We start from the raw sequence: 23,026 nt of genomic DNA on the forward strand, positions 1-23,026 counted from the left end.
ATTACGATTATGGTGAATTGTTTCAAATACTTGTAAAATTTAACATTTATTGACAATTAAAATATTAATTTATTTAGGAAAACAAATTGTAACTTAAATTACAAAACATAAACTTAATATATACATATATACATACATAAACTTCACAATAGTATTCATATTCTAATTCCCAATTATTATTACTATTGTTTGATTATGAAGGCTTGAATTTCTTTTCTGGAGGTGGTCGCATAGTTGGAGACAATGAATTTATAGATGGGAATTCATGTTTTACATTAGTATCTGAAATATTTTCTTGTTTCACTTCTTTCTTAGTCTCTACTTTATTAACATCGTCTACAATAAGAAAAAAAGTATATTATTACATTTTGCTAAAAGTATATAACCCAGAACAAAACTTATGTTTAAAATGAAACAGCAGAGTAACTCTTTTTTAATAACAGAATCAAGCTTATTATTAAGATGCGCACAATGGACCAACAGGTCTGAGTGCATATTATGTCCAGCTCGATAATAGCTAAGGTTATATGTAAAAATTATTATAAACAAAAAAAAATTAGGGATTCTCATTTTTAAACTGAATTTACAGTAGTAGTAATTGTACTACTGAAACAGTAAGTAGTATTAGTAATTAATGATAAAAATATTGAATTTTTACTTGGTATGGCATTATTGTTGCTATTGGTAGATGCTGGTACAAGTGATTGAGGTAATGGTAAAGGAAATTTCCTTGTTAATTCAACCAGTAACATATCTACTCTAAGTCGTTGAAATTGAGAACTTGATTCTTCGCTGTCCCTCTTAGTAGGAACTTTAACTGGAGATGGAGGTGGAGCAGCAACTGCACCTGAATTTGTTTTTCGATTATCCCAGGAATAGCCTTTTGATGGATGAAACCTCGCTAAAGAATTTAACTCTTCAAATGCAGTTTCTAGGTGGTATGCTGATGACATCTTTATAGTAAATAATAATCAATTTAGTTGATTTTTCAAAACAACTACCAATCTCTAATAAGTTGTATTTTGATAAATATAAAAGCATACAATTTTAATAAACATAATATATTGAAATCAATAATCAATATTATGAGTAAATTAAACAAAATCATATGATTAATTCTATATTATTGTTTTATGCAATTTATTTTTATTTAACATTAATTAAATTTTAATTAACAAAAAAATCATATTTTTGTAAATTTCAAAAAAATTAGTAAATTACAATTAAAAATATTAAAATACAGCAAAATCATACAAAATTATGATAGAACATATTTATTTGTCTGATAAAATTGTATACATTTTAAATTGAATAGAAATGTTATCATTTAAAATTAATCTTACCATATGCGAGTTGATAAAAGTCAATAGATCGGGAGCTTGATACACTGTTCCAGCAATAATATAATAATCAGCAATTGGTGTTGACTGAGAAGGAGAATGTCTATGTTGTTTACGTACAACATATAAAATTGGTTCTTGTACATGAAGAAGACAATATTCCAAACCAACCATGTTGCTATTTTTAATTACAAAAAGAAAACTATTAAATCTCATGGTGTATAATAAATTTATTAATTAAGCAATTATGTCCATTTTTAGCAGTAAAGTTCATATATTTCTCAATAGTTTGCAAAACTTGCATGTACAATAAATTAAAATACATTATAATAAAGTGTTATAATTTTATTACAGCTAAATTTGAATTATTGTCATTAATTTAATTGTTCAATGAAAACAAATATTATTCAATAAAATTAAAAAAAACAAAAACAAAAAAAAATTTTTATAATATTGACGATTGAGGATTTTTCTAAGCTACTAAATTAAAATACAGAATCGTTTCACTATTGTTTATATTATTCTGGTAAACAAATTAAAATATTTCTTATTGATATATTTTAATAATTCTCAAAATTTTAAATAAAACTAAAGATTTTTATAATAAAAATAATATATAAAAAAAGTGTTATAAAATAAATTTTTATAAAAAAAATTGAGTTACAATAATAAAAAACTAAGAATGCATATATTTTTTGTATTTTGCTTTAAAAAAAAAGAAATACTATATTAATTTGGAGATTTGGTTATCAAAGTAAATCTTTATTTATGATATAACATTGATAATTTTTCTAACTACATTAAATTACCTTAAATTATCCATACTGAGCCGTTGCATTTTGATTGCTTCATTATTACAACTGCGATCATAAAAAGGATTACTACGTTCTGAAAAGTAGTCCAAAACATTGTTGGAATTAAGAATAGGGATCCAATTACTATCATGCCAAGATACACCCAAAGGATTATCTATAAAAAGTATAAAAACAAGAAAAAATATTAAACAATGTAAAATGTCAAAAAAATACCTGGTAAACCAACTCCTCTTCCTGATAACATAATAGAAATTCAATTCAAACACTTAATTAATTTTGTATATTATGTTGCACTTTTTCTAAATTTCATTTGCTTACATTTAAAAAAAAATCATATAACAATTTAATGGTATAATTTCTCAGTTAATATTATAAACAGTAATCAAAAAACAATCTAGAGTTGTTTTAAAGTTTTTTTACACTTCACACTATATTATCAATAGAAAAATATTAAGTTATAAACATGAAGCCCAAATTCCTTAAATTATTTTATGATAAAATCACTTAACCATGATGTACAATATTTACTAAATTGCAACACTGTATCCTAAAGAGATAATACTGTTTAAAGGTTAGGATATTTTAATGACTCAATGATATCAGAAAACAACAATCATTCAAGAATAGTTATTGTTCACTGATCGGTAGTTCATAAAAAAGTTTATAGCTTAGCAATATATTTCTTAACTTTTGAAACAATTAAGAAAAACAATGACTGAAGAAGGAACTAGTAAAACTTTAGAGGATCCTTCAGTTTGGGAAGATAGCGTAAATATTTCATTATTTTATTCTTTTAAACTTGGGTATTTGACTTTTATTGTTTTATTTCAACCCTAATATTTGAATAGGATCGAGTTGATGAAGAAATATTACTTATGTCAAATGAAGAAATCACGTCTCGTACACGATTGCTTGACAATGATATAAAAGTTATGAAGAGTGATGTGATGCGTATTTCACATGAATTGCAGTCGCAGACTGATAAAATTAAAGAAAACACTGAAAAAATCAAAGTTAATAAAACATTACCTTATTTAGTATCTAATGTTATTGAGCTATTAGATGTTGATCCACAAGATACAGAGGAAGATGGTGCTGTTGTTGATCTTGATAGTCAAAGAAAAGGAAAATGTGCTGTTATCAAGACATCTACCCGACAAGTGATTATCTTAAAGTCCCACTTTAAAAGTTTTACTGTTATAATTAAAATAAACTAGATCTAAGAGGTCTACTTAAAAAATTATTATATCATTAATTTTATTAGAATCTGTTTAACAACTAATCCATTAAAAAATTGATAGTCCAATTTCATTTTATTTATTTTGTAGTATTAAAATAACATTTTGTTTCTAGACTTACTTCTTGCCTGTAATTGGTTTAGTTGATCCAGAACAGCTTAAACCTGGTGATTTGGTAGGAGTTAATAAAGATTCTTATCTTGTGTTAGAAACATTACCAGCTGAGTATGATGCACGTGTTAAAGCAATGGAAGTTGATGAAAGACCAACAGAACAATATGTAGATATAGGAGGTCTAGACAAACAAATTCAAGAAGTAATTAAATTTTAAAGCTTAAATTTAAATATTCATATTTTAATCATTATTTATTAAGTTTATTTTTATTTTTTAATATCAAATAATAATTTGTAGCTTATTGAAGCTGTTGTACTACCGATGACACATAAGGAAAAATTCCTCAATCTAGGAATTCAACCTCCAAAAGGTGTTCTTTTATATGGCCCACCGGGTACAGGAAAAACTCTTTTAGCTCGAGCATGTGCTGCCCAGACTAAATCAACTTTCTTAAAGCTTGCTGGTCCTCAGCTAGTGCAAATGTTCATTGGTGATGGAGCAAAACTTGTGCGAGATGCATTTGCCTTAGCCAAAGAAAAAGCTCCTGCAGTCATATTTATTGATGAATTGGATGCTATTGGTACCAAACGTTTTGATTCTGAAAAAGCTGGAGATCGAGAAGTTCAAAGAACTATGTTGGAGTTACTAAATCAGTTAGATGGTTTCAGTTCTACTGCAGATATTAAAGTTATTGCAGCTACCAACAGAGTTGATATTTTAGATCCTGCATTACTAAGATCAGGAAGATTGGATAGAAAAATTGAATTCCCACATCCCAATCAAGAAGCACGTGCTAGAATAATGCAAATTCATTCAAGAAAAATGAATAAATTTGATGTGAATTTTGAAGAATTATCCAGATCAACTGATGATTTTAATGGAGCACAATGCAAAGCAGTTTGTGTTGAAGCAGTAAGTTAATTAAAGATATTATATTAAAAAAGCTTTTTATAAATTCAATATTATATCATTTGTAGGGTATGATCGCTTTAAGAAGAGGTGCTTCTACTGTTACCCACGAAGACTTTATGGATGCTATCATGGAAGTTCAAGCAAAAAAGAAGTCAAACTTGAATTATTATGCATGAAAATTACACAATTTAATTTGTCTTCATGTATTTTATGTATACTTTTTCAAATTCTGAAAGCTACCTAATGTTTTAAATGTTTATAATTTTTTTTTAGTAATTAATGAAATAAAACTGTCTCATTAAATGAATAATTTAGATAATTTATTATTTTGTTAAGTACCTATCATCATTATAATCAATGAATATTACATAATTAGCTATTTTAAACCAATTATAAATAGATATTTCATATTCTGAAAATACTGTAATCATTGATATAACATTTAAACTTAAAAAAATTTTCATTAAATATTTATCAAACCTAACTAGAAATGTTTTTTATTGTATAAAAGAACATGAATCAATTTATAAGGTGTATAAACTCAGTATTTAAAATTAATTTATCCTATGCAAGATAAACTATAGTTTTCTTATGTTTTATGATGCACAAAAAATTGATGTTTGTTTTTAACCTATTGTTATATGGAATTGTTTAGTGTATTAATTTTTTTAGATGAATAGCTAAGTTTTAAGAGTGTAGTGGTCACACTAGTTGTTGACAAAACTCTAGTGTTAAGCCGTGCCTACCACCGTAAGTGAACGGATGGGAGATCATGTGTGCACTATTACGGTGGCGAAAAAGCACCATGTTTCCAGTGCAGAAGGCAATGAGGACCATTGCATTTAATTTCCCAGGATATAAAGCTATGACTAGGCTTATCATTTAGAAAAAGAGAGAGAGCTAAGTTTTACAACTCATTCATTTTACATGCATATAAACTTTACATTTTAGGTTTAAATTTAAAGATAACCTAATATTAATAATATCAAAAATTCATTAATTTTATATAGTGTTAATATTTAGTTTCGATAATATTTTTTAATTAACTATGATTCTTTATTTTAATAAAGATTTTTCATTGAAAAAAAAAATGAACTTAAAAACAAGTAAATGTATAGTTTAAACCAATCCATGCTATATTTAGAAGTATTAAAAATTTTTCATTTACCTTTCTTATACCATTAAATTTTTTGAAGACATTTTAGAAATAGTCTATATCTTAATAAAATCTTTGTAATAGAAAAAATGTACTTGGGGTAAGATAGAGCCACTAGCTAAATTATTTTTATTTACTTGAAAAATAATAGTATATAATTAAAGATTTGATTTTAGAATGTACTTCAATAAAAAAAGATTTACTCAATAATCAAAATTACTTTTCAACACCCTACTGAGCCTATTTACAAAGTCTTCTTTCATATAAATAAATGACGTTGAACTAAATTAATAAATTTACAAACATTTCTAAGTTTAATCGAATAACTTATCTATAAGAAAAATGCCCAATGAATTTTAAGCGTAATATTAGAAATTTAATTGTATCATCGTTGAAACGGTTCATTTTATTTATTTTATTCTCAGTTTTAATAAATAATTTATTTCAGGTAAAATTGTAATATACGAAATTTTGAAACTAATCATAATAAAATAATACAATTTTCTGTGACCTAATTTTTATGAATGTTGGTACTACTATAGAAATTAAGTAGGTAATGATTTCTCTAAGTTTATGTATGTTATCATTACGTGAAAATGTGGTGCTGCATACATCTTATCAAATTTCTCGCAACTATTTACAGTATTTAGTGAATTTGATTATTAAAATTTCAAGCAAACTCATTGTAAAATTAATTTTGTTATAGACTTTTTTCTTAATTATATTTTTTTTTTGTTATGTAGCAAAACGTTTCATAACATATGAATACATGAAGAGTTAAATAGATATATTCTTGTATATCAATCATTAAATTTTAAAAGATTATTGATTCGAAATCTTTAAAAAAGATTTAGTTGTACTAACTATTACTGACGAATACTTTCTTTCATACAAGGCGTAATTAAAATGGTAAGTAATTAAACAAATAATCTTACTTAATATTTTAGAATGGTAAAAGATTTAAATTTCAAATTTTAACATTAAAATTTATAAAATATCAATTGTTCTTTTTTATTTATCTAGTCGATTGCGGAGTTTTTAGATGGCATGCCATCTTTTGATGCTAAAAATTTTTCAAGATTTCATTCTGATAATGGTCGAAGCAAGCGGGCACCAGTTTATATATCAACAAAAGATACACCATCAGACCAAAGTATGATTTAATTATTAAAGCCTACTAATTACATAAAGTTTTATTTATTGAAGTTTTAAGCCTTTTAGTGTTTTATTTTAATGTTTTTTATTAATAATTTAAGTAACTATATAAATGAAATTTATAGCTAATTATTATACATTTATATTAAATTTTTTTATAATGTTAAACATTCATAGTTAAATTGTTTTATTTTATAATTTAGCCTACTTTATTCATTTCTATATTAGAATACACTGAAAAAATAATTAAAATATGGATGTTTTTTGAAAATAATTCAATGCTATTACAAAAAATATATATATATATATGTAAAAAATACATTCCATCTTTTATTTTTAACATGCAACATTAACTTTTTATAGGTTTTCATTAGTAAAATATATTTATGTGTAATATAGTTCAAACAATTGTTAAAAAACTACTCATTTTCTTATAAATATACAATATATGTTTTGAGTATTTTAGGTTATTTATTATTTTTCTCAATATTGAAGTTTATCCATGTAATATAAAAAGTTTAGTTTTACAATAAAATTTTAAAATATATTATAGATCAATTAAAAGAATTTCTTTAACTAATTTGCTGTCAACTTATGGGTTAATATTTCATTATTATAATTGATGAACCTAAGTAAATGGAATTATAATAATTATTTATATTTTAGCTTAAAATGTTGAATGAAGAAGAGGAGAGGAAGACCAAAAAAGAGTTGGAGAGATATTATTAAATGCGGTATGAGGATTTCTGATGTGTGAGATGATGATGTAAGCGATTGTGTCAAGTGGAAATTTAGGATAAGAGTGGTAGACCCAAAGTAAATAGGATAAAGGCAAAGAAAAAGAAAATTTATATTTTAGTTTAGAGAAACCAAAAAAAAAAAAATTGCACAATTTCTTAATATTATTATTATTATTATAGTTATTGTTACTGACAAATCCAATTTACTGCTTCGGTACTTGCATAACCAATGGGATAAGAAGGTATATTATTTAAATTAGAATAATTATTACATTTTTTTTTTAAATACATTTTTTTAAATTTAAGCATGGAGGAAAAAAGAGAGATTTAACAGAAGCTATTGAAGAAACTCCTGGTTCATCTAGAAAACGTCCAAGAGTTGAGTTGCCAGTAATGTAAATTTATTTTTTATTGTTGTGATTCTCTTGAAAAAATGTAAACATTTATTTGCATTATCGTTATTTAAGAATAAAAAAACAAAAAATGTAAACAAATTAAACATTTATACCTCACAATTTATAATATGTATCAAAGAAATTTCTTTCTATTGGTTTATTGTTTAAATTTTATTCTAACATCCTACTGATTTATGATGTATACAATAAATTTTAGGAACTGATGTTTCTTTTATATAAATAACGATTATTCACAATATATTAAAAAATAGCTATTGTATATTAATTTTTAAGTAAGCTTCACTTTTTTGTATGATTAATTAGTTATTCATTCTGATTATATGACTAACCATATTTTTTTTGTTTACTTAATTTTAAGTGTAAAATTTAATGGTAAATTGTAACTTTAAAAATATTTTCATAACTAGCTATTAATATTATTTAAAAATAAATTTACCTGATTATTTATGTTCTAGAAAGTCTTACTTACTTGTACAATATTTAAATATCATCAATTAAAATTATTGCACATCTTAGTATGAAATTCAGAGTGAATCCTTAACTATACTTCACAGAATACCTATAAAAATATTAGAACTAATCATTAATTATTGTTTTTTTAACAATAATAAATCTATTAAAAAGTTATCCTCATTTTTATATCTAGACGGGAGAAAGAATATGGTTGGTGATTGTTACATATGTGTCTCACCTTCAGTCATTATATTAAATTGTTAATAGTTTCTGAGATAGTAGTTCAAAAGTTATTACTGACCAGTCTTTTTTTTAATTAGATCAACTATTAAATAAGTTAGTTTATTATGTTGCCATTTGAAAATATAAAATTGACACCCTTATACATTATAAGGGATAATTCTAAAAAGTAATTAATTGCTGATAAGTCAAGTATTTATATTGTGAGTAATCGAGTGGCTTAAATATAATATATAAATATTGTAATATTATATTACCATTGGTAATGGTTAATGAATCAACTTAATCTCATGCTTAACAAATTACCAGTTTTTTTTTTTTATATAAAATAATAGTTTTTAAGCCTCAGAAATATTCAATTTTGATGATCCTGTAAGAAATATCCTGTTGTAATAAGTATTAGGCAAATTAGTTAGGGTTTTCCCCGAGTCATTTTACTCTAGAATATACTATCTTCCTACATTTTTCACACAGCTTCATTTAGAACCGCTAAAATATTTTTTCTAGTTGCTCCTATGCATTATTCTGATTATAATGGTATATGTCAATTTGTGAGGAACCCCATTTCTTAAAGGTATTCCACCACACTTGTATATATTTAAAAAATATAAGTTAATAATTTTTTAATGTAATGGATTCTAAAAGAAAATAATTATGACAACCAAACTAAATATGCAGTTTTTGTATTAAAAGTTTTAGTGACTAATTTTTTTTTGTATTGAACTTCCTATTCTAGTTTTTATCGTTAAAATAGAACAGTAAATTTTCATTACTGTTTTTTTTTTTGACAATACTTCAATAGAATTGTTTCTTTATAAAAACTACAAAAAAATTGCAATCAAATGTTGATAATTATACTTTTTATTAAAATTAAGTTTGTTTATCGTTATCCAACTACACATTTTTATATGACGTGAGGTTCAAGTTGCGTTCAGAGATGTCTCCGTAGGTTGACCAGTCTGACTGCGAAAGATAGCCCCACCCACTTTAATTTTTTAAGAATACTATTATGTATATGTAGGTATGTTTCGTGTTTACTTCATTGAATTATTCTTCCAGTCTGCAGTGCAGTTGTACCCGTAGGTAATGCTAAAAACAGATGCCGTAGATCGTCAGTACTAAACGAAAGACGGGTGTGTGAGGTACACGTGTGACTGATTGACTTTCAAGTCACGTTGTTCGTCGGTTTTAAATATTATTTCTTTTACATTCGTTATTGTTTGTTTTTTAATTTTAAACTAACTTAAACATGGATGCATACGATAATGTAATAGCTAATAGTTATCATATTTGTTTATTTAATTATTGTTATTATCTTACTGATCGTTGTCAGATCTCACAGCCACTACTGTGTTACTCAAAACGTAAATACTAATTGAAGTAAGTAATACATCATCCACAAAATAAATTTTCGGAGTTAGATATTGCGGAACCAATATGAAAGTTTTCACGGATCCTTTTAAATTTTTTTAGTAAAAAAGATACTTTTTTTATTAATTTATGCATGCTAGACTTTAAATAGGTTCTAGTTAAGTACATTATTAACTACTCTTCCGTCGGCCCAAATCATTAATTATTCTTAGACAATTTAATGTCCGCCTCAATTTCAGATCTAAATATAAATTTACCAATAATTTATTTTTATACTAATAATTTGCTTACAAAGGCTTATGTACCTGAGCTTCAATAATAATAATAATAATAATACCTTTTAGAAATTAATGGAATAAAAATTATTTTTAAAAATATTAGAAGTTATCGCTTAAATATGTTTATCAATCTTACCATTAAATCTAGCCAAAAATTAAAAGAGACGAGAGTATTTTGGTAATTGTAGTTATTTTCGGTTAATTATCAAACAAAAATCATTATAATTAACAAATTGACCTAGTAAATTAAAATTAATTTTATTAATATAATTATATTTAAAAAAAACATTAAATCAACAGAAGGGTTTCATATCTGAATCCTGTTTTGTTTGATTTTTATGTTGAACTTTTAGCTTCGGTGCAAAGCTGAGAAGATATTGTTTTTACTATGATGTGTGTTTTTTTTTTTGTGTCTGTTACCACTTTTTCTTAGCTCTCACCGAACGGATTTCTTTTAACGATACGTCAAAAGATCACAAATCGTATTTAGTCGAAGACATTACCCTCAAAAATTGAAAAAAATTCCCTCGTTACCCGTAAATGGGGGAAACCTCCAAAAAAATTACAAATTTAAAAATCGCTAATTTTCGAAATTTTTTCAATTTTTTTTACTAAAAACTGCCATAACTTTTTTAAAAATGGACATATCAGTATAATTTTTTTTTATAGATGCTTGATGTCTTTACCTATCATTTGGTATATTATTTTCATAAATTTAACCCTTTACCTGCCCACAGGGGGGGTTTAAAAAGACAACTTTTTCACAAAAAATTAACTTTTGAAAGAGTTCCGGAGGGTCTGACACTTATATATATATATTAAATTAAAGCTAATGTAATATACTTTATTATGGAAAAAAAAAATTGACCTCTGGACTTGTCTTCGTGGTGAAAATGGCTACCAAATGCTAGTTTTGTGTGAAAATTCTCGATTTTATTTTTTACATTTTTAACTTTATAATGCTTTAACTTATTGAAAAGTGTATGGATCAATACAATTTTTTTTGAGAAATAATATTTATATCCCTATTTCATTCGACATACTTTATCTTAATCAGGATATAAATAAGGAAATATTTTTTTTAATTATTTTGTATATTATTATTAATTCTGATTGAACATTCAGAGAAAAATTTTCATGGCATCTCCTACCATACATTTTTTAGTAACTTATTCGCATATGCTTTTTTATACAGAATCATTTTTTAAAAAAAGATGAATATTATGACTAGATATAATAGGGTTGCTGTTCCAAAAAATTTCGTTTTTCTTAGTACCCTCGCCCTAAGATCCACCCCGAGCTATTGGAAGTCCCCTCTTTAGTCTAATGCCTACGTTAATGTTTTGAATCCTTAAAAAATCAAATGTTATTGCCTTATTATAATCTACTTATGTCTGAATGTTCAACCTAAATAATCGATAGAATGCAAGGGTAAACAAAAGGGTCGGTCAGAGGGATAAGACTTTCTAGCAACAATAAAAAAATTGAATTTGTTTAGTTTTATACTTAAGAGGTTTAAAGAAATAAAAGGTTGGACATATTTATTTTATTTAGGTTTTTTAAGGTGTGAGTACATGTCTAATTATCTTAAGCACAACCTGATACAACAATGGTTGACGACTACGCTTTTATTATTTAAATAGAAAAATAAGCCTGTAATAAACTTTTGTTATTAAAAATAATAGATGGTAATTCGATAAAAAAAAATTTGTGGAAGGGGCTAAAAAACAATATAATTTGAATCAAATATTTTTCTTGTTTCATTCTAGACAACCTTTTTGTAGAATAATTTAATTATAACAGTAAAATACAAACATTATATATTTTTGCGATAAAGTCAAGATAAAATTATTAAACTAAAAAATATAAGTCATTACAAATTATTAAAGAAAATTGTTTATTAAAATAATAACACATATACGATATGTATATTTTAATTTAATTTATATACCGAGATTATCTGACCATAAGCTGTTTTTGAATGTTTATGTGTGCACATGTGTAAACGATTGTGATTGTGTTACTAGTACGCTAAGAGATAAAAAGCCGAATCTTGAACGAAGGTTTAGTTTATGAACCAAGGATATACCTACATAGTAAAGTGGGCTCGCCATTCTAGTTATATAGCCCACGCATATCATAAGATAGAGAAACTTACGCATACATAATAATATTATTAAAAGAATAATAAGCATGCCTACTACAAATCCAAACAGACAAGAGTTGGCTAATATTCATATGACGCCCACCTAAGAAGTAAAAAATCTATAAATGATTGTAAATTAAATTAAACGCCATCATGTTGTTAATACAGAAATTTATTATTTATATATATTTATAGGCATAACTAGCGAATATAAATACAAATAAGTGATTCTGATTAAATAACCTCTTCAGAGATTAAATATTTAAAACAATTTTTTTAACAAAACTCTCTTTCACGTTAGCGCAAATTGTGAACTTATCTTTAGGAGTTAAAGTTTTCTACTCGATTTCATATGTCTAGATAATTGATCTGACGTAGAGCTTTTTTAACGCATAGTTTTATTTTTTGAGGGAGTTACAAATATTTTTATGGGAATTCTCACAGCTCCAATGTTAACTACGCTAATGACCCTCTAGCCAGAGAGAATTCTTAAATTAGTGACATAATTTTTACTTAATATTGTAATTATTTTTAATGGCTGTATAGTTAATAGTTCAACATAGTTGCAGTATAATACTAAAAATTCATCTTTGAATTTCGAATGGGTTATCCCTAATTTTTTAAAAATATTTCAACTCAAATATGACTTTTTATTTGATTTTTAATGGTAAAATATTTACATTTATTTAAAGTAGATGATCTTAGGCGTAAATTAGGAGGGGCTTTCAGAAATTTCAAAAACATTTACCATGAAACCGACCAAAAATTTGATTGAAATTGCACCTTTGTAAATTATGCATGTTGAGTGTCATTTTCTTTTATATAAACTGGATGTAATAAATAACCTTCGTTCTCTATAGTTCATTAAGGAATTTACAAACGTTTTCGTTTTCTCTGTGAATGTTTTAAATGTAATATTACAAATTCCGGATGTTGGGGAAGTGCACACTGCCTACGCTTAACGCGCATTTCTCTATATGGCGTTGCGCGACGTCTGCTACGTGAGACGGAGGCGAAAATATAGTTAGGCTAAGGTACTTGGTGTTATTTTATAAGTCGATGAAGTATACTGGTATCTCATAAATTAAACGTTGACAACAATTATTTATTGGTAAATCACGGTTTCAGAACATATGGCCACTGTAGTAATATTAATTGTATAAAAGAATATGTCCAAATATAATTTTCATCATGTTATTCATAAAACTATCGATCAGAAAGCTTGTTTGTCAGAATGTATAATGTCACAATAAACACTTGTTTGTTGTATAGTGAATATTTTAACGCGTATTTCAAATAATTATTAACTTTCAGTAGTAATTAAATTAATGTGAAGCACGCTGTTAATATACTGATCGAACAGTTGTTCGATGTAGTTAATTTTTACTTATTTTAATAAAATTTTTAACATATTTTACATAAAAAATATTTCATTTTCATTTTCTGACAAATGATAACGTAATTTGAATTACTTCAATTAAGTTTATAGAATGTGTTTTTTATCTGAGTAGTATAGTAGTATTGAAATGGAAATAAGTAGGCATAACAATATACACTATTTAAACAATATATATCTCATTGACATGTTCCATAATCACAATATTTAGTAGATACCTTTTAATACATCACAAACTCTATGAATTATGCTAAACTATTCGTTCAATTACAAGGTCAACGAAAAAATCAGTGTACAATTATTATTATACTATAACAGAGTACATTAATCTTTGTAGTTTGTCAATCGCCGGATTGTATATTGTGATTTTCCACAAATTCGATGGGCTCGTTATGTTGTACAATGTCTACTTACCATTCTTTGTATTATAACAATAAAAAAAAAATATAATAATATTGTCGATGACACGAATTCAATGTATTTTAAGGGAATTTTTGAAACACTCCTAAAAAAATGGCGTATTTTAGATTAACTTTAGTCACGCTAAAGAGTGGCAGGAAAAGGATTCGAGTAGTTGCTTAGATTATTTTCGACTATACGAATTCTAAACTTTCTCAGAGAATACGATTAGAGAAAACAAAATTTTAACTTTTCTAGTTAAGCTTTTTATTGCCGAGCGACTTATTTTCTGGTTTATTCGAACGCGGCTTGATGTAAAATATCTTTTTTTTTGTAGAATTATGATTTTATGAGACTCGTTGCACTCTAAGCCTAGAATTTTCTTATTACCGTCGTCATAGTTATAAAATCGATGCCATTGTTGTGTGTGCTCGTTTGGCCGTTACAGTCATAAAAGGATCCAATGTCCAGCAGCAGAACTAACTTAAGGAATTAGATAGATAGACGTACGTGCGTGTAAGCGAGGACAACCGAATGATCGACACTCGAGTCACATTTCCCGACGAACCGGTCCGTTCCCATTGTATTGTAATTTCCGTCGTTTTATACACACACGAATATAATAATATATACAAACGTTGTTTACGTTTGTCATTATTGCCGCGTTGAGGTATACGGTAAGAACCTTATAAAGGCGGTGTTTGCTACTGCCGAGATCGTACCACAATAATAATAATATCACAACCTCCTAAACGGACGACTAGAGGAATAAAAACTAAAATGCACACAATCGGTCCGCTATCATCAATTATTTATACGGCGTAGGTAACCGGCTGCGTGCAGCGGAAAATAATCGAGATTAATTGATTTTTAAAATGTTTTTACGAGATGAGAAAAAAAAAATTCACCGTAAACGGTCGTGTTATGAATTCAAGTAACGTACTAGTGCCGAATGGCTCATTTCGTTTGTATATAAACAGTCAACTGGTTTGTTTTTTTGGTTTTTCAATCATGTCTGACATGGTCTAGTCCTGTGATGACAAGTCCGCACGAGACGTCTGACGTTTCTTTGTATTTTTTCTCTACGCGCAAGATTACATTATTATTGTACATAAACGAAACTGCATACCTATTATATCGTAAGCCTGTTGTTAAATGGACCACCGGTAGTGTAAATATAGAGGTCAATTTACCTAGAATTATCACCGAGATGGTTCAAAAATAAAAAAAAATTCTACTTGATGTGAAGCGTTTTTAAATGATAGTTATTTTTAATTAGATTACATTTTCATTGAACGTTTTTTTTTTTTAATTAATTTTTTTTCTTGGAAATCTGTAATATTTAATATGAAACCACTCGCGTATTTAAAAAAAAAAACAATATTTTAAGTGTCATTTCACTATTTCTGTGAGATTTTTTTTTTTAAGAGAATTTTTTTTCATCAACTAATGGTGGATTGCTAAATTTAATGAAATTATTCAGTGTTGGATTCAGATATACTTCAGATGGACTGTAGCCCATCTTAGCAGCTGAAGCATTTTGATAGCCATCTTGTGGCAATATTGGAGTGACGATGACAATACGGCTATTTTAAAAAATTTACGTGATGATTTTTTTTGTAATTTTATTGCAAAAACTTTTTTTCTGCTTGCTCCAATGCTTAGACCTTCCCACCTAAAAAAATCTGATATCTATTCTTATACGAGTGGTTTACTTCAAAATTATTATTAACTATTTCCATTAGTTTTTTATTACATTAAAAATTGTATACCTTTGTACATTCAAACTAAAATTATATTAGCAGTTCAAGTATACTTCAGTTTCTACAAAATTATTCAACAGCACAATTGATTCTTAAATTTCATTTTGAGTTATTAATATGACTTATGGTATTACTATACAGGAAGACGTGTAAATGAAATAGGTTTATATTGTAATAAAATGTATGTTATTGATTCAATATCGTCTCGTATTTCGCCATGTTAACACAACTGCAATGACCGTATTAGATCTTATACGGCGAAGGAACTCACTTCGTGTCCCAGCATTATTAAACGTATATAATATAATGTTGTATACACATACGTATTATATCGGGTAAGACACACCTGTGTTTTATGTTAATTTTTACTCGCCTACACTTCCTCGCGACAGCTTGTATTGTGTGGACCAAGTAGGTATGGACAAAAATAATGGTTTCTCACTTCTTACTGACACATCATATAAGATACGGGCATATTAGCCGTGTTGGATATTAATATTTTTAAGTTATTAATGGCTGTCATTTTATGCAGTTTTGTTTAGTTTCACTTCCTAGACAAAATGTACATATTTTACCCACTAAGGTTCATCGCTTAGCATTGTGTAGTCCTAATTCTAATCCTATAACACGACTTCTTTCTGCTATTTATTAAAATATAATAAGATCATTGTCTGGGATATAAATTATTTCTCAGATTTCCGGCATACTTCACATTGCAGTAAAATTTAACAAAGCTGTGTATAATTTACATATTATTCTATTAGTACGCGCATCTTAGTTCAGATTATATTATATCATCAGCATTTGTTTCCCTTGTTTAGATCTGACGTTTTGTAAGATATTTGGTTTAGTAAAAATTCTCGTATACTTCTGGCCATAAATGATTACACATGTGCTCAAGTATATTTTTTTAAATCTACTCATAGAAATAGATGCTTAGTCTTTAAGGCCCCGAGTAACGCACACCTGGACTCGTCTAATGAATATAAATTTTTATTGTATAACATTCCTTTCAATGAAAATGATCTTTTATTGGCGTATTAATAAATATTATTACACATATATTAACTTGCAAGTGTTTTTTTTTGCGTTCATTGATGAATAGTTGATGTTGTAATAGTTTGTAGTATGCTATGAATTAATGCAACGTCGTATAGTACACAATAGTCCCATTGACAGCCACGGTTTTTGTCTAAAACCATAACCCACAGCAATCACATAATTATTCCACAAATAATCGTCTATAAACGAACATTTAAACCAACTTAATGTAATTTATTCAAAACACTCATTAAACCGGTTTTGTAATAACTTAAAACAGTCCATTTAACTGTATCGAGACGGTATACCATGTACATGGAAATTGGACATCTAATGCCGAACAAAACCACCTACTGCCCACACACATTTTTCATGAAGTCATAGGACAGCAATGAATTAATGTCATATATAGTTAATTAAGTTTATCTAAACAATAATAATAATAACACAATAAGAATCGATGAATGTTAAGAAAATGAATTTGCATAGAACCTGTTGATACAATATTTAATAAATAAGGAATATACTCACATTAACTCGTGTAGTAATGGAGCCACAGGCATTGTAATTTTAGTAAAATATTGATGCATGTATGAAAATAATTCTATGCGTATTGCAAGGATACGAGACTAATTTTTTTATCGTAAGTATGTAATATGAACGGTATTGTACGTGCTTCGGAACGATTCGGCCGACTTACATGGATATACAATGCAGTACGCGTGTTTGTGCATAGTCTCGAAAGACTTTTTTATGCCATTCCGACCACGCACGATTACAGGAAATACTATGTGAGCACATTATTGGAAAGATTCTTCCGTGTGTGGAAAAATATTATTTTTCAAAATTACTGACTGGTAGTTTTATTTATTCTTACCAACACAATGTGTCGCTTGAGTGTATATATTTTATAATAAAGTACAATATTTTAATACAAATCATTTCTAAAATGTCACAATTACTTCATTTCCAGCGTTTATCAATGAACATTTAACCTATTGCTATTTGATTTTAATACGTGTTTGTGTCGACTATGAATGAAAGCCATTCTAACCGGTATTTAAATAATAAGAACTCACATATGCCGTGTTGTTTTAGTGACCACCATAATATGTTCAAACCTACGCAAGGCTTCTACAAATTTAAGATTCGATTGAACCGGTATTCTAGATAAAGAATTGATAGGGAACAATTTAAACTCTCAAACATTTGATATGTTCTTTATTGTTTTTTTATCGATAATTTATTAAGTTTGAAGAATATTTTGCCGTATTCTATGCTTGAATTTCTAAGATAAAATAAGGTGCAAATTTCTCTACTCAGTATAAAATTGGTAGCCCTATGACAGAATATTGCCGTTAAGATTTTTGCTCGTAGTTGATGCCACGCAAACGGGGTAAATTGAAATGATAATTTAATTAAATCGCGATTGTTGTCGATGATAAGTATTAGAAGTCGCTGCAAAATATTTGAGAGCGCGTGTATGATATACTTGTACTTGTTATATGCACTGTGAAACTGACGCATTGAAGACTTTTCTTTAATTCTTATAACGAATCCGCCAGTTCTTATGTATACATCATAAATAATAAAATATTCACACACGTACTCAAGTTTAGTCAAATATGGTCATAACGACCTGTTTCGCTTGTCCACCAAACTTGGAACAGCCGTAGTAAGCTCGTATCTCATCAACAACCATGTAATTATTATTATTGTAATGACTGGCGGCGATAGCTACCGCTAGTGAACATTGAACGTTGAGTTTAATCTTCTCTTGTATACTCGTGACTTAACCTTGATTATGTGTATTATAACACAGTAGCAACCACATTTTTAATTAAATATTTTAATCATTCTTGTGTGTATATTATCAAAGACTAATTTTGTTATTATTTCTATGTTAATAGAACAAGTCATGCGATACGCAGCGTGGTTGATAGCCATATTGGCGATGTTGCTTTATGCTACGGGGCAAAAAAATAATCAACAAGAAAACTGGAAATGCCCAGAAGTTAGAAATGTGTCGTGTGCTTGTGACTTACCACATACTTTACGCTGCACTGGTGGAAAATCTACTTTTGAGACTGTTGCTAAAGCTTTACGAAGTCTTTCGGGTACTACATCCGTATCTCTGTTAGACTGTACCGTTCAGAATGTCGCTGCACTACCAGCACGGATGTTAGAAGGTGTATCCCTGCATGGGCTTGTTGTTTCTTCTGGTGAGATCAAATCTGTCTCTGAATCAGCTTTTATCGGTCTCGCATCTCCTTTACAGGCATTAGGTCTTCCTAACAATCAACTCGAACGCGTGCCTAGTGCTGCTTTGGCAATACTAAACGGTCTTGAACGGTTAGACTTGTCTCACAACCGACTCCACACCATTCACAATAATTCGTTCAAGGTACAAAAATGATAAATAATTTTACCGTATTTTTAATTAAACTAAAAAATATATTGTTTTAGGGATCGCCAAATCTGACGTTTTTGGATTTAAGTAATAATTCTATTCATTATATCAGTCAAGATGCTTTTGTAAATCTGCCGTTTTTAAAAGTGTTACGACTTCAGAACAACATGCTTAGTTCGGCATCGACGTCTCATCTTCAAGGACTTCGATCGTTATTGGAGCTAGATCTAAGTTCAAATCTTTTGGTTGGACAATTAGGTCCAAATACTCTGCCTAGATTGCCCCATTTGCAGATACTGTCATTGGCTCACAATCAACTAAGCAGTGTACGACGTGGTTCTTTTGCTGGACTTGAAGCTATCATTTCATTATCGTTAAATCATAATCAAATCGACGTGCTCGAAGATCATGGATTTAGAGCTGCAACCACGTTGACTCAATTAGATTTGGCCAACAATCGTATTGTGGCAGTGTCGAGTGCTTCGCTAAGCCATTTGTCTAAGTTAAAAACACTTGATTTATCACACAACTTCTTAAGAAGTCTCACTTCTGATCTCATTGCACCGTTAAAGAGCATACAAGATTTGAAACTGGATGATAATGATATATCAATCATTGCTGATGGTGCTTTGAACAGTGCCACTTATATTACGGCACTTTCATTATCTGGTAAGTTTGCTTACCAGACATTTATTAATAATGATTGTTTAAAAATTACTCACTTTTCTATTTTAAAACCATAATTTATTGTTTGTGTTAATTAGGAACAATTTATTTAATATATAGTAACGTATTTTAACGTGTAGTACATGGAAAGCTCATAGCTGTTACCCGAAAAAATTATCCCTTAATTCAAAAACTTGTAATTATTATTAAGATCGAATATGAAGTTCATATAAAACCTAATATTTCATTAATTTATGTCAATTAAAGACCCATTTAAAATATGGTATATACTTTTGATAAGTAAAAAAATGTTATTAGATATAGTGGCATACTCAGGATTTTTTTGAATTTAAAGAAGTTTTAATTACTTTATTTAAATGGTTTTTAGCGCGTAATTTTTGATTTTGGAGGGTATTGACCCTATTCTTCTCCTTGGACTTTCCCTTGATTAAGTCGTGATACACGATAAAACGTATAAGTAGTACTTGGATTTAAAAAAAATAAAAATTGATGATATATAGTTTACCATTCATTTTCATCTTAATTTGTAACCATATTTTTAATATTTTAATTATTTCAGACAATCCACTTAATTGTGATTGTAGTCTATTGTATTTTGCAAGTTGGCTGTCAAATCATAGTTCGGTTTACACAGCTAGTGATACAGCTGTTTGCGCTACGCCACCAACATTAGAAAATGGATTACTTAAGGATCTACCGATCTCTAAACTTGTGTGCGGCGGTGAAGATAACGTGCCACCGCCCGAAGGACCTTTGGCTATGCTGCAATCATATTCATCAATGAAAATATCTTTACGGTCTTATCAATTTGACGGTAGTCGCATCAGTCTTGGATGGTTAGTGACGGCTCCAGTAGTATCTTATTACTGCAAAGCTTTAATCTTATATGAACATGTTGATAACCACGAAGTGCTGTTAGATTCTAAACCAGTAAGGTGTAATTCATCTCAATTACCTGACGCTAAAAGCCTGACGTTGTCGTTAGTAGCTAGTGATCTACAGCCGACACATTTCTATAGGTTAGTAATTTCATGAATTTAGTGAAAAATTATTTATTTTAAATTATTAATTAAATAGTATAACTTCTAAAAATTATTTAAAAACAATTATTTATTAATTTCTTTTTTTTTAGATATTGTTTAGTGCTGGTTGACAGTTTCACCGAAGACTCTGATGAGGCAGCAATGGTGGTAGGATGTAGCGAAAATATTTCTCTGATATCTAAAACTAACCAAGTACAACACACAACCAATTTTCTACCAAATACCAATATTCATAATATCACCACATCTTTTATATCGCCGTCATCTTTGTTTGCTGCCGTACATGTAATTTTACAATCTTCACATTCAGATCCCGCGTGTACCATCACTCTGTCAGTGTATAGTTTAACAAAGCCTTTAGCTCAACATCGATTGAACTGTACAACACCATGGACAACCGTCACTGAACTGCCGATAGAAAAATCCTATCAGGTGTGTGCTAGTATCGGCAATAAGTTCCCAAAAGACGACGAAGAAACCATGATATGTACAACGGTAGATAGCCCGAAAACTGACTGGTTTGTGAGTCTGTTTAATGCTAAAAGCTATGCGTTCTTATTTTCTGCAACTTTTACGGCCATCCTATTCTTATGCATGTTATTAGTTTATAGAACTGCGTGTAAGACATGCAAAAAACCTAATAACGGAAACATTCTACAAACACACCAATGTTTTTTGCCCGTACCACCAATCGAGAATGGATCCCAAAGACCTAGGTATGTGAAACTACAAGCAACTACAGTATTATAATGGTTACTAAATAATAACTTGCGTTGCAGCAGGAGTAGCAGAACCGATAGAAGAGTATATTCACATTAATTACTTTAGTAAAGCAATAGTTGTGGATCATCTGTTTATTTAAGCTATGTTTGCATCTTGAATTTTTTGTCTATAAATAACTTTTCTATTCTAGAAAAGTTAAATCATACAGTAATACATATAAATAAAAAATCAGGAAAAAAATTATTTAAAAAATCAATCATTATTATATTATTTATTTATTTTTTTAAATTATTTGTTCTAAATTTTTGATCAGTTTTTAAAAAGTTTCCATATTTTTTATATATTCTGTTATATTTATATCTTACCTATATATAATTAGATAATAATTTTATGTTTAATGTGCCATACATTGTTAATGAGAACCCAAGTTTTGTCTGTATTTGTTATTTTTATATTAGTTTTTTTGTTATGCTAATACAGTTGATTTTTAATTTAATTTATTTCTTAACCATTTTTTTTATAATTTATACATTAAGCATTTACATTTATTTATTTTAATAATTTAATTTAAAAATAGTAGTTATTATATAAACATAAATATCTATATTTGAAATCCATAATTTACCATGTCATAAAATTATTGATTTATGACTATAAATCATTTTTTATACAGATGTATGGATAAATTACAATTCTTTAATAATATAAAATAATGTAACAATTAGCATTAAAATTTTAAGACTGACTCTTGAAATGTTAACATTTTATATTTTATTTTGACATCAAAGTATTTAAAATAAGATTGATTTTTTTATCAATGTCTGTCTTAATGCTCAATTAATAACTCAAATGTAAATCTTCTACTTCTTTTTTCTTAACCATCATAAGTTATTTTATTTTACATTTTGTACATTGTGATAAAATTTATTTATTATTTTATTGTATTATAATTTTTTAACACTTAATTAGAGAAATAGTGTTTGAGTGAATACAAAGTCATGTGATATTGTACAAATACTGCTATTAACTACAATTTTTAGTTAATGGCATTGTACTTATTATTTTAAGGATCTAATAAATGTATAGAACACTAAAAAATTATTTTGTGTAGTTTAAGATGTACATTTTTTTAAATAAAATTAACTCTTTTAGAAATAATTTATTGGTTTCTTATACTTCACTATAAATT

General features: G+C 27.6%; 4 protein-coding genes across 5 annotated transcripts; 3 read left to right on the top strand and 1 right to left on the bottom strand.

Moving 5' to 3' along the window:
* Positions 1 to 27: 27 nt before the first annotated feature.
* On the bottom strand, positions 28 to 2,597 carry LOC126893535 (mediator of RNA polymerase II transcription subunit 6). The gene is made up of 5 exons (XM_050663845.1): positions 2,369 to 2,597; positions 2,150 to 2,309; positions 1,344 to 1,518; positions 659 to 953; positions 28 to 336 (listed from the first exon to the last, which is right to left on the bottom strand). Exons 1-5 carry the CDS (start codon positions 2,397 to 2,399, stop codon positions 194 to 196), a joined length of 804 nt encoding a protein of 267 aa, XP_050519802.1. The 5' UTR covers positions 2,400 to 2,597; the 3' UTR covers positions 28 to 193.
* A 155-nt stretch (positions 2,598 to 2,752) lies between these two features.
* Positions 2,753 to 4,730, top strand: LOC126893527 (26S proteasome regulatory subunit 6A-B). The gene is made up of 5 exons (XM_050663832.1): positions 2,753 to 2,923; positions 3,004 to 3,315; positions 3,509 to 3,709; positions 3,806 to 4,420; positions 4,486 to 4,730. Exons 1-5 carry the CDS (start codon positions 2,867 to 2,869, stop codon positions 4,594 to 4,596), a joined length of 1,296 nt encoding a protein of 431 aa, XP_050519789.1. The 5' UTR covers positions 2,753 to 2,866; the 3' UTR covers positions 4,597 to 4,730.
* Positions 4,731 to 6,237: 1,507 nt separating this feature from the next.
* Positions 6,238 to 8,334, top strand: LOC126893544 (DET1- and DDB1-associated protein 1). Its single transcript, XM_050663856.1, has 4 exons — positions 6,238 to 6,485; positions 6,600 to 6,729; positions 7,652 to 7,713; positions 7,778 to 8,334. Exons 1-4 carry the CDS (start codon positions 6,483 to 6,485, stop codon positions 7,868 to 7,870), a joined length of 288 nt encoding a protein of 95 aa, XP_050519813.1. The 5' UTR covers positions 6,238 to 6,482; the 3' UTR covers positions 7,871 to 8,334.
* Positions 8,335 to 9,638: 1,304 nt separating this feature from the next.
* LOC126893522 (leucine-rich repeat-containing protein let-4-like) lies at positions 9,639 to 22,995 on the top strand. Of its 2 annotated transcripts, none has more exons than XM_050663822.1 (6): positions 9,639 to 9,960; positions 18,885 to 19,378; positions 19,441 to 20,053; positions 20,631 to 21,090; positions 21,204 to 21,830; positions 21,894 to 22,995. In XM_050663822.1, the coding sequence occupies exons 2-6, from the start codon at positions 18,893 to 18,895 to the stop codon at positions 21,931 to 21,933; spliced, it is 2,226 nt and encodes a 741-aa protein (XP_050519779.1). In that variant the 5' UTR covers positions 9,639 to 9,960; positions 18,885 to 18,892; the 3' UTR covers positions 21,934 to 22,995. The 2 variants fall into 2 exon arrangements, with proteins under 2 accessions (XP_050519779.1, XP_050519780.1); XM_050663823.1 differs by lacking the exon at positions 21,894 to 22,995 and having other exon boundaries at positions 21,204 to 21,632; positions 21,719 to 21,833.
* The last annotated feature ends 31 nt before the right edge of the window (positions 22,996 to 23,026 follow it).

Source organism: Daktulosphaira vitifoliae, unplaced genomic scaffold (genome assembly GCF_025091365.1).
Source record: "Daktulosphaira vitifoliae isolate Bord-2020 unplaced genomic scaffold, ASM2509136v1 Scaffold_1, whole genome shotgun sequence".
Lineage (NCBI taxonomy): Eukaryota > Metazoa > Arthropoda > Insecta > Hemiptera > Phylloxeridae > Daktulosphaira > Daktulosphaira vitifoliae.

Coding starts and splice junctions, on each gene's coding strand:
- LOC126893535 (XM_050663845.1), bottom strand. CDS start 2,399: ATGTTATCAGGAAGAGGAGTTGGTTTACCAG. Junction 954..1,343: donor CTTTTATCAACTCGCATATG/GTAAGATTAATT, acceptor TTTACTATAAAG/ATGTCATCAGCATACCACCT. Junction 337..658: donor CAACAATAATGCCATACCAA/GTAAAAATTCAA, acceptor TTCTTATTGTAG/ACGATGTTAATAAAGTAGAG.
- LOC126893527 (XM_050663832.1), top strand. CDS start 2,867: ATGACTGAAGAAGGAACTAGTAAAACTTTAGAGGATCCTTCAGTTTGG. Junction 2,924..3,003: donor CTTCAGTTTGGGAAGATAGC/GTAAATATTTCA, acceptor ATATTTGAATAG/GATCGAGTTGATGAAGAAAT. Junction 3,710..3,805: donor TAGACAAACAAATTCAAGAA/GTAATTAAATTT, acceptor AATAATTTGTAG/CTTATTGAAGCTGTTGTACT.
- LOC126893544 (XM_050663856.1), top strand. Junction 6,730..7,651: donor AGATACACCATCAGACCAAA/GTATGATTTAAT, acceptor TTATTATTATAG/TTATTGTTACTGACAAATCC. Junction 7,714..7,777: donor ATAACCAATGGGATAAGAAG/GTATATTATTTA, acceptor TTTAAATTTAAG/CATGGAGGAAAAAAGAGAGA.
- LOC126893522 (XM_050663822.1), top strand. CDS start 18,893: ATGCGATACGCAGCGTGGTTGATAGCCATATTGGCGATGTTGCTTTAT. Junction 19,379..19,440: donor TTCACAATAATTCGTTCAAG/GTACAAAAATGA, acceptor ATATTGTTTTAG/GGATCGCCAAATCTGACGTT. Junction 21,831..21,893: donor AATGGATCCCAAAGACCTAG/GTATGTGAAACT, acceptor CTTGCGTTGCAG/CAGGAGTAGCAGAACCGATA.